The following is an 11449-nucleotide window of genomic DNA, read 5'->3' as shown; positions in this document are numbered from 1 at the left end:
ATTTATTTCAGAATTGCGTAATGTGCACAGCAATATTCCACTGTGATAAACTATATATGTTTACACTAAAAACAATATATCTGTGTTGCTTCTTTAACTTAAACTCAACTGATTACAGTGGAACCCTGACTTTACGTTCCCAGATTTTACATGAAATCTTGATGGTCCCAACATAAAAAAATATAAAATTTTATCGATTTTACATTTTCCTGCATTTTTTCCGCTTGGTCCCCTGAGAAACGTAAAATCGAGGTTTCACTATAATTTTAAAGGCCCTCTACCTTCATTGTTTAACGAGTGTCTGCATGTCAAGTTAAATAAGTAACATGGGTAATGTGTTTTTAGTGTATTATTTATGCAACATTCACATACGGTATATCTGCAAATCCTTCTGGAGTAGGGATTGGCAATCTGTAACTCATAGATATTTTCAAGAACGATGTAAATAATAATCCTCAATTACACTAGAATCATTTGCAGTCTTGCACCCAACTAAATATTAACAATGGTGATCACTCACGTTCCAATAAAAATAATGAATTGTAGTGTACTAATCATGTCTGTCCATCCATGTCAACTATCAGAATCTCTCTAAATGTCAGAATTAAAAATTTTAGTGGACTGGCCACAACAATAAATCTGAAAGTCATTTGTTGACATGTCATAAACTAGTAAATGTGAAGATCTAAAATTTCTCTTCTAAATTTACAGATCTTGCAAATATAGTACGTCCATTTCTATTACAGATATCATGACAACATCAAAAAAGATTTTTTCAAATTCTCTAGTACTTGCAAACAGAGTATTTTTTTTTCAGAATGTGGAATATCATAACCACTTTTCAAAAGAAGACAAAGGCCAAAGATCGAGCAGCACGTCACACAGCTATAAAAATCAACAGTAACATTAAAACAGCCGAATACATTTGCCATTCTTTATGCTGGATTAATGTTAATTGCAGGAATAAATACAAGATGGGCCAAAACTGCTAAACAACCAACATAACAAAAAAAACACCACCACCAATCCAATGTCCCACCACATGATATGGGCGAGGGGGAGAAAACTGTCTATGCCATGCTGCCATCTTGCAGTCAATTTCATTTTCTTAAGGTGGTCATGCGACATCAAAATCGGCTAGTATTTCACAAGAAACACATTGATGTACTTAATTTCAATGTAACTTGAACCATTTTGTTTGAGCCTGCAAATGATAATGCTTATTTCTCAATGTTCGATTGTTTAAAGATTGTTATGCTTAAGTATTGTTGTCCACATAAATATTTTCCACCCTCGCTCTCTGCCACCAGTTCGTGTTACCTGCACATGTTCAACAATGACTTATTTGTAGTACAAGCTATTGGGGAAGGTTGGGTAAAAGCATAGACATGACGTTCGCAGATTTTCTCCATGAAGGGACAAGCAAGGTATTTTTCCAGGGCATATTACCTCGATAATAGTGTTGCCCCTTCAAAAAACAACACTTCAATTTGAAATTATCGCATAATAATTCATGTAAATTACTATGACTGAAATCAAATTATATGTGTAAAATATATATTTTTAGGTTGACATTAGTTTTCAAAGGGGGAGCGGTGGCCATTTTTGCCCCCCTTCCAGACGTTCCATGCCCCTATATTATTATACTTTCCCTTAGAAATTTAGTGTAGAGGAATCTTATTGCTATTATTAAAATTATACTCTTAAAGAAAATGAAGTATTTTCAAGTTGATGAAAGTTCGAAGCAACTATGGGGGAAGAGGGTTGGTTCAGTTGTGCAACCACAAGGGGGCAGGGGGGGGGGCTTTGCCTTTTCCCAACCTTGGAAGAAATCAATTCTAGGGAGGCAAACATTGAAGTAAAAGCATGTAAGACTATCAGAATCTAAGAGTAACAGGACAAAAGGATACTGAAGATGGAATTAGTTTTCACGTCTTTCTTGCATTATTTCTTCCAGACAGCCAGGATTACCTGCAAGGGGACAGAGAGGGGCAATTGCCTACTCGACTTTAAATTTCATACAAATAAAAATTAATTTCATAATTTTTTCTTGCTCGCTTTGCTCATATCATCTGCTTTCCTTACAGTCTTGTCAAGTTCAGAGCAGTAGTAACTAGGGGGTTGTGAGAGTTATCCCTCTAAGTCGAACGATCTGAATGAGAAAAATTGTAAAAGAGAATGCCATGGCATCCCATGGAATTATTTGTGTGCTATTAAATCAATACTGTTTTCAATTTATATAAATTTGGATCAAAAAATTTTCTTGCTCGCAATCTTTCTTTTTTGTAATGCATTGTAGATTACCAGAGGAACAAGTAAGAACAACTAAGTACTTCAGACAGTTGCTACTATAACAGTTTGGTTTGGAGGAAAAGGGGCCTTATATCATTTGGTTTGTTATGGGGCGAATGAATTGATTATGTAATGTATTTAAATAATATGTTTTATATATATACACACACACATATATACCCATCAATGGTATAAAACTAAGAGTGAGATAAAATGAGATTTTTCTTTCCAGACTGAACTTTCATCAAGGCTTTTGCCCCTACCCCCCACTCCAATCAGAGGATCTGTGCACGCCTATGGGTACAAGTGAAAGATGCCCCCAACCCTTTGCCATGATGCACATATAAAAGTGGTGCTGAGATATGGCCCACACCTTCATGATATCTGCCATTGTAGAGATGGTGTGATCAGTACCACACTTTGACTGCTGTTATACCTCAGAGTTGCCTCAAGGTACCTATTTAGTAGATGCTGGATGAACCACGGAGCTGTGTTATGCAGGGACACTGTTAGAAAAATTCCCTCGCTGAGAATCAAAATCAGGTCTCCCATGTAGCATTCAAAATGCCATACCCACCAGACTACTATGGCTCTATTAAAAAAATATATACTAAAAGAAAATTATAATAAGCAAACCTTATTCGTTTGAACAGAATTCCAACGTGGGTGTTATCTTGAGCTTACCTTCACAGTTAGAACAACGCACGTCAGCTAAATGCAGTGAAGAATACCGCTAATGACAACATTTTTTAGTTCTTTTTTTACATTTTTAGGTCACAGAAATCAAAGCCCTACTAATAACAGAAAAAAATTGTCACAGATACTAATAAGATTATAAAGACAAATGTTTCAAATACCTGAAGAAAATCACTCTGCAAGGCCTCGACCAAATGTTCCTTGTCTAACAAATGCAGCACCAATGACTGGGCAACAGCCTGGAATTCCTCTCTCAAGTAATGTAATGCTTGACGATGGACCCACGCAGAACCATGAGGCTGGTGTCCCCACCGGAGCACAGTAGGTAGGCTTTCCAAGGACAACCACTCTAAGATGAGATCCTCACAGCCTTGAGCCAGAATATCCAACTCCAGGAAGCGGCCTATTTGGAACAACTCCATCGCCTCTTCAATCGGAGTTGGCCGAGCACGTCCAGTGTGTGTCAACGCCTGCACCTCACCGAGACTCCCGGCACTTCCACTTCCCCTGAGTATAAGGTTCAAGTCCACCGTGTCCAGGTATATAGCATGGAGTAAAACTCTTGCATAGCGTTTAGGGATCACTGACTCGTCAAGTACGATTTTAGCAGGTATGTGAAATGCACGTTCCGTGTACTCCTCACCTGAGCGTGTCCGACGTTGTATTAAATTACGAAAGAAAGGAGATCGTGCACTTAAAATTGCCTTGTGGCACGGAAGTTCGAGTTTCGGATGGAAACCATACTCGGAATTACTTCCGTCTCTAGAAGAACACCCTGGTGCACCGGTACAACCAGAAACTCGCTGATATTCGTGATCCGACGTAAATATAAGCACAGCATCAGCATAGTCTCCAGTTTCCAGTAAGTACCGAAGATCATGTTCCAAAGGATTTGGCGTACCAAATTCATCACCGAGTTGAACTAACAGATCTAAATTACTAAATGCAGCTTCATGCGAACATATATCACCAGTATATAAATACCTCAAGAGGGCTGAAAATAGTTGAACATCGACACCAGGAGTTCGAAGATCTAAACAGATTTGAGCTCCAAATCCAGGACACTTGGAAAGCACGTCTCGAAAATAGGGGCAGCGAGCACTCAAAATTGCCCTATGAACGGGAAAACACGCACCTTGGAAAACTAAATCAACATCTGTAGAATACTTGAAATCATAGAGATCTGAAAGGTCTTGCTTGTATGTGCTTGCTGGAGGCCGGGCCAATTCTGCCTGAACAACTAGGTCTTTCAAAGCAGCCAATGCTTCATATTCTTCGACGAGAGCACCCAGTTGAAATGGACTCCAATCACTGACAAACTCACGAAGCACTCTGGCATGGTCATATGCCTTGGATGAACGACGCCGTCTTATCAGTTTCTTCCGCAGCGTAGCAAACCCAGTTACTTTCTTCTTCCTTTCACTGAAATAAACAAATAAAAGTTACTTCCATACAATATGAGCTATATATCTCCCCCACTACAGCTATCTCAATATATTAATTATGTAACTATGTACAGAGTGTGTCCACAAAGTTTTCCCCCAGTATGAAGCAAAAAATATATAAGGTTCATGTATTGTACACATCATGTCAGTCAAACTCTATCTTCTCCCGCCTGTGCCAACAAATGTAAAACTCTTTGTAAAAAGAGTCATCCTGGATCTGAAACCATGTCTCCATTGATTTTATTGCCCATAGCTTATTACGGAAACACTAGCAGCATAGTCCTTCCTGCAATTTCCGAAAGAGGAAGAAGACAATATTTTGCCGCACGAGCCATATTCACCTGGTTTTAGCATATTTTGTTCGACTACACACAAAAAAAGAAGTAATACCCTCAATATTCAGCCTGGCATTTACCAAACATAATTTGTAAAAAATAAACAAGCTGTGGCCAGGCGATCTAAGGTGCTATACTTTGTGTTCCGACTGCGGGGCAGCATGGGTTCGACTCTGCCTAGGTTCAGTCTCTGGGTTCTCGACCTGTGTATAGGACCGGTGGCAACCCACCATTGTGAGGAAATTGGAATGCTACGAGTGAGTAGTGTAACTCGGTCTCAGAAATCTCCTATAACAGCTGTAGGTTCAATGTGCTGACCCCACGCCACCCCAATACTTTTTGAAGATCTCCACACCTCTAAGTAGGATTGTGGGAGGGAGACTGGCAGTCGGGATATCAGCCTAGGCCCTTCAAGGGCTGTCGAGCCACAGGTTATGATATAATGGCATTAACATTAATTCCACAGGGTACACATTGGTAGAATAAAAAAAATCTTACTTCTAGGTAAGTACTTTTTCTTGTCATTATTATTTTTGTATCATACGTTTTGCTCCTCTCTATATTTACTTGTTTTATTATAGCATATGGACCTGGACAAAAATGAGGAGAGGTAGAGGGGACAGGTAGATTTTCTAGGGGAGCCTGCTCTTTCTTCTTTGCTAGGAGGGTAGGGAGCAGACCTTTTAGTGTCCCCAGCACATCATGATAAAGATCAAGACACACTCATCCGAAGCTAGGATTTGAACCAGTAAACTTCTGTGCTGAGTCTGTGAGTCACACTCAACATTCTCAGCCACAGAGGTAGTAAATGTTGTGAAATGGAGTGTCCTTGAAGATTGTCCGTTGCCATAGCCATCATACAAAAAATATTATTAATAAGAATAGTATCTAAAGAGTCTAAAACATCTTAAAATGTTCTCTTTCTCAAGAGCAAGGCTTGGTATTAGATCTTCAGAAAGATGAATTGTGGTGAACCGAATTATTTAGCAAAAATAAATTTAACCACTACACAAGTACTGTTTGAAAAGTTTGGTACATTCCATGAGATGGGTGCCACAATTCATTAAGTGGCACCACTGTTGGTAAGCATTATTCTTCATTGCAGCCAGCTGCAACTCATAGGTAAAGTTTGACAGTCATCTGGAATTGAGCACTCTACTAACTGCCACTACTGGCACACAAAAAGATGCTCTCTCATTAGAGCAACATCCAATCCTGCAAATCAATCATCACAACAGCAAAATTGCATGTACTGGGCCTCAAGTTGATTCCTCATCCATCCTATTCCATAGATATCTTTCTTCATTTAGCTGGTAAACCAAATGCCTGAACTTAAAATTTGGGTTGGTGGGAAGAAAAGTTTGTCAAATGAGGATGCCATCAACACTGTCATTGACTATTTTGCAGAATTTGATAACATCAATTTTTTCCACTGGATATCAAAATTAGAAACTCAAGTGTACAGACCAGTCACTTGCAACTGTTCCTGCAAGTTCGGCAGGTTCTTATACAAGAAAACATTATTACAGCACCACATGCCAATGGAGTAGTGTGGCTCACCCAGTTACACACATTTCATAGAAATAATGGTATCAATTGATGCTAGTAAAGTAGCAAATATTCTGTTCTAATCTCTCCTTTTTTATTACTTACTTATTTTATATTTTATTATTGATGCTGGAGGCAATAACGAGGAAAACAAGCAGAGTATTTTTTAATGACAAAATGATCAACAACCTCATGGAAGGAAAGAGCATATGTGGTCTATTAAAAAAAACTGACTTTTGTCATAGCATGTGAACCACTGTTCACAGCAAGTCCCAGCAGGTGGCATGCTCTAGAAACAAACTGTCGCCTACCGCACCACACTACGGTCAGCAGTAGCCGGTTAGTCATCGAAGTAAACACATGCAGTAACCTCTCGTTGCGTTTGCTTCACACTGAAAATGGAACACCTAGCTGAGCAGCACGTTTCTTTGAAATTTTGCTTTAAACTGGGGAAATCCTTTAGTGAAACATGGCAAGGACTGTATGAGCCGATCGCAGTGTCATTAGTTTTTTTGGTGTTTTCAAGAGGGCAAAATATCGATCGAGGAAGATTCAAAATTGGGACGACCTTCGACATCAACGAACGATGAGCACATCAGTACTGTTCGGTCCATTGTTCGTGCACATCGTCGTTAGACTGTCAGATATGTTACTGAGGAAGTCAACATCAAAATCTGATCATGTCACGCAATTTTGACTGAAAACCTTGAAATGTACTGCGTTTGTTGACCAACGAGCCGAAGGAGAACCCTGTTCACATCAGTCAAGAAGTGCTTGATCGTGCCAATGCAGACGAAAACTTCGTGAAAAACATCATAACAGGAAATGAAACTTGGGTATATGGCTACAACGTGGAAACCAAGGTGCAATCATCGTAGTGGGTTGGGAAAGATTTGCCTCAACTGAAGAAAGTGCACATGAGTCTATCAAACATGAAGGTGAATTTATTATTTTTCTTTACTGGCAAGGCGTAGTGCATCATGAATTTGTTCCTCGTGGTCGGGCCATGGGCAAGGTGATCAACATTGAAGTTTTAAGGAGTTTGAGGGAAGCTGTGTGCAGAAAAAGGTCTGAGCTGTGGAAAAACAAAAAGTTGGGTATTGCACCATGACAACATGCCAAGTTACACATCACTGCTTGTCGACCAGTTTTTGACTGGTCATGGGATAACTGTTGTGCCTCACCCACCTTACTCTCCAGAATTGGCCAACTGGACTTTTCTGTTTCCCCAGTTAAATAAAAAACCTTGAAAGGACATCGTTTTGAAAGTGTAGATGAAATTCAGCAGAAGGTGACAACACAGATGAGAGCTATTCCCTAAAATGCATTCCAGGAGGCATCCGAACAGTGGCAGAAACGATGGGAGCACTGCATTGCAAGCATGGGGAATAACTTCAAAGGGGACAAGCATGTGTAATGTTAATTGCAGTAATAGTGTTTGTATTGCAAAAGTCTGGTCTTTTTTTGAACAGACCACGTACTAAAAGTCGAACCACATTTCACCTGTTATTGAAGACCCTGAATACTAGTGGCGGTAGAACACGTCAGCTACAGAAAGTGTATGGCATCTACTCTTAAGCACAAGAAACAACCATACAGGTACAACAGTTTCTTTTGTAATGGTCAGTTCTATTCCAAAGGAAGTAGTGCTTATTTTCACTGCATTTTGATTAACTGAGCACAGAATGCAGGGAATTAATCAGTATTAGGCAATAATCAAGAGTCAGAAAAGTGTTTTGAAACAACTGTAACAAAATGCATAACCCTTTACATACTCCACACACTTTGAATCACACGTGTCTTCAAAATAAGCCTGGAATCAACTTCTTTCAATGGATAATGTAAGAAACAAACAGTTCAAAAAAAGACTTGATTTGTTCCAGATTCTATAAGAGACGAAGGAAAACCAACCTCCAGTTGAAACAGATGCATGGTACAGTTCACGGACAGTTCTCGGTTGTAACGATTCCATAGACTTTCAATGGAAATGTTACAACCCAGGAATGTCAGTGACTGAACATACATGGACATCTTTCCTTCCCTACATTAAGATTTGGCACACATAGGAGATATACTAAGTAAAAATTTACTTTCATCCCTAGTCCAGAAATGGCATGAATTTGATATTCTGGACTTCCAACAGGGAACCTGTATGTAGTACATGTCTTACATGTAGAGTCGTTCCATGTCAAATCACCCAGAGGTGGTTGCTTGACCATTTTGTTATTTTTTTATATTTTCACCATAGGTGGTCTTGCTAGTGACCTGCTCAAAAAGATTTTTTTTTTTTTTGAAAAATCTTCCGCCATCTTGGATTTCTGCTCATTTTTCATCACTGCGGGAAGCAAAAATGAGTGTTTACAAGGGTTTTGAAAAAAGGTTGCTGTGTGATTTCTATTACAGATAGAATGTTTTAGTTTTCACTGCCTGAAACTAGAGATTCTGGCCTTTCAGAAAATGTATATATATGTAAGGTAAGAATTAAGTAACTGGGACTTTAATGGGTTTCAATATAACCATTGTAACGGGAAATTTTGCCAATTTTAAAGGTCTGTAAAATCAAAAGGGCTTGAAACCACAGGATGGAATTATTTTTGCAAGAACTATGAGTGGAAGGCTTTTCAGCCATGGTGAAACAAATCCGGGGTTGTAAGCCCTTCTGTCCGATTTTTAGTTCCGAAATCCGAAAATTTCCAAAATTTGTGAATTTCAAGGTCAAATATCTCTAAAGGGGGACCTGCCAAAAATTAGAAATTTTGGCCATGGATACTCCTACTAGTACTTAGTAAAACCTGTGAATTTCATTTTGGGGTTCACACCGATGTTCATGTTACAGGCTGTCAAATATCTCTAAAAATGACATCGTGAAAACGTAAAAATAAATAGGCTTAAAGTGACCTGATTTCCATTATCTTATAATCTAGTTATTTTATAAGGGTAAAAAGAAATTAAAATAGATAAACTAGTTAGTTACTAGTTGATATGTTTCAATATATACTTAGTGTGCTTTTGTTAATAAAAATCAAATCAAATCAAAATCACTTTTTGGATTGAGAAGACAAATGTTAGTAAACAAACAAGAGTACTATTATGTCAGTAAGTATATACAAGTTGCATGCACATGTTTCTTAAAGGTTTATGAATATGCAATACTATCAAACCTTACTCAATACATCCACTCTGGTACATAACAATTGTATGCGAAATATAACATAATATATACAACAATTGTCTGCGAAATATAACATAAGCTACCTGTAAAATATGACAAGCATTTAAACGCTTGAGAATATACGTATTCAAGTTCTTCCTCTATTTTTTGTATCCCAGTTACATATACCACTATGATATACACAGTTTGCAATTCAATATATTATATCACAATGACATTTACAATTCCATATATCACTACACATAATACAACATTACATCAATATATACAGGGTGTTTCTAAAGGTCGTTTACAACGCTTGGGAGGTGATTCCTCACACGAAAACAAGCAAAAAGTCTAAGTTCCATTTTTACGACTGAGGCTTCGTTTCCGAGATAGGAGCCTCGCAAAAGGTGACAAAGTGAACGTCAAACCTAACTGGGACGAATACTATCACAGATAGAGAGGCGGTTCCAAGGGAATCATAAAGGAATCGTATGTGCTCAGTCCGGAAGTCACTATGAAAAGTTCACTGCACGCATGCGCAATGGAGTCCTCAAAGGAATTGGAGATTTCCAGCAACAACAATGCATGGAAAAGGTATGTAACGCAGCAAGAAGGACCGTGACAATGAGAAATGCGTTCAAGACAACACATCCCGACCTCAAACATCAAAACATGACCACCGAACACAAAATCCGAAAAGTTGAGCACGGTTGCATACCCCAGTTACACGCGAGGAATGAACGAATCATGTCATGTGGCATACGAGAGACAGGAGGAGGGAAAGAAAAACACAATATCAGATGATTGCGACAACGTGTATTTTTACACGCGACAACTACGTAATATCCCCCCCACACACACACACACAACAAACAACAAATGCTACAATATCTTACGCACAGACAGTCCGTGTCACTGTACACCAACTGAAGATGTCACTTTCACCACACAAAGGGGGTGGGGAGCAATACCAAAAGTGTTCTCACTGGTATTTGCCGAGGGCAATAATCACAGACGGTTTTCAAAATGTCTGCCGTTTACTTCTACGCAGAGATGACAGCGACGAATCAAGGATTGTCGAGTACGAGCAAACAAGCCAGGTGTATCTGCTACCGTCGCGGCGGCGACGTTGATGCGAGCAACGAGGTCCTCAGCTGATGTGACAGGTGTGTCGTATACGAGGGTTTTCATTTCTCCCCAGAAGAAAAAATCGAGAGGGTTGAGATCTGGCGACCTCGGTGGCCAAGGCACAGGCTCATCCCTACCAATGAACCTATTGCGAAACACGTCATGCAGGAAATGTCGTACATTACGATCGAAATGAGCTGGTGCACCATCGTGTTGGTACCACATTTCTTGCCGCAGTGCCAAAGGTACGGTCTCCAACAGTTCAGGCAGAACCTCACTAAGAAATGCATGATACGTGCGACCATTCAGGCGAACAGGGAGAATGTATGGTCCAATTAAATGATCATGTACTATCCCGCACCACACATTCACTGAAAACCTGTGCTGGTGATGGGCCACAAAAAGTGCATGTGGGTTGTCAAAGTCCCATACATGACTGTTTCTACTATTGAAGACATCCATCCTGGTGAAAATGGCTTCATCTGTCCACAATACGTTTGCCCCGAAGTGAGGGTTTGTGTCCAGCTGATGCAACAACCATTGGCAAAACTCCATACGAGGGCGAAAGTCACGAGGTAACAGTTCTTGTACTTTCTGCAGTTTAAAAGGGTGCATTCCTTCATCTGACAACACTCGCCAAACATTCACATGAGACGTGTTTCGTGCCCGAGCGAGCACTCGCGTACTGGTGCCAGGATGTTCTGCGACCGCTGTTAACACATCTTCTGCAAACTGATGTGTGCGTACACTTCGGGGTCTTCCAACTTCTTGTCGCGGTGGTAACACTGACCCTGTTTCACGCAGTCGACTGTCCACTACCTGAAAGAAGGTGTGAGACGGTAAACGTC

General features: G+C 39.7%; 1 protein-coding gene across 1 annotated transcript in view; it reads right to left on the bottom strand.

Moving 5' to 3' along the window:
* LOC145988029 (BTB/POZ domain-containing protein 7-like) overlaps window positions 1-11449 on the bottom strand; it is a 38661-nt gene that overhangs the window by 13558 nt on the left and 13654 nt on the right. The window contains exon 3 of the mRNA XM_083122867.1: window positions 3150-4410. Coding sequence (XP_082978993.1) covers window positions 3150-4410 — 1261 coding nt within the window. The remainder of the gene's footprint in view (window positions 1-3149; window positions 4411-11449) is intronic.

Source organism: Lepisma saccharinum, chromosome 5 (genome assembly GCF_977018435.1).
Source record: "Lepisma saccharinum chromosome 5, izLepSacc3.1, whole genome shotgun sequence".
Classification (NCBI taxonomy): Eukaryota; Metazoa; Arthropoda; class Insecta; order Zygentoma; family Lepismatidae; genus Lepisma; species Lepisma saccharinum.
This window is presented reverse-complemented; position numbering and strand designations above follow the sequence as displayed.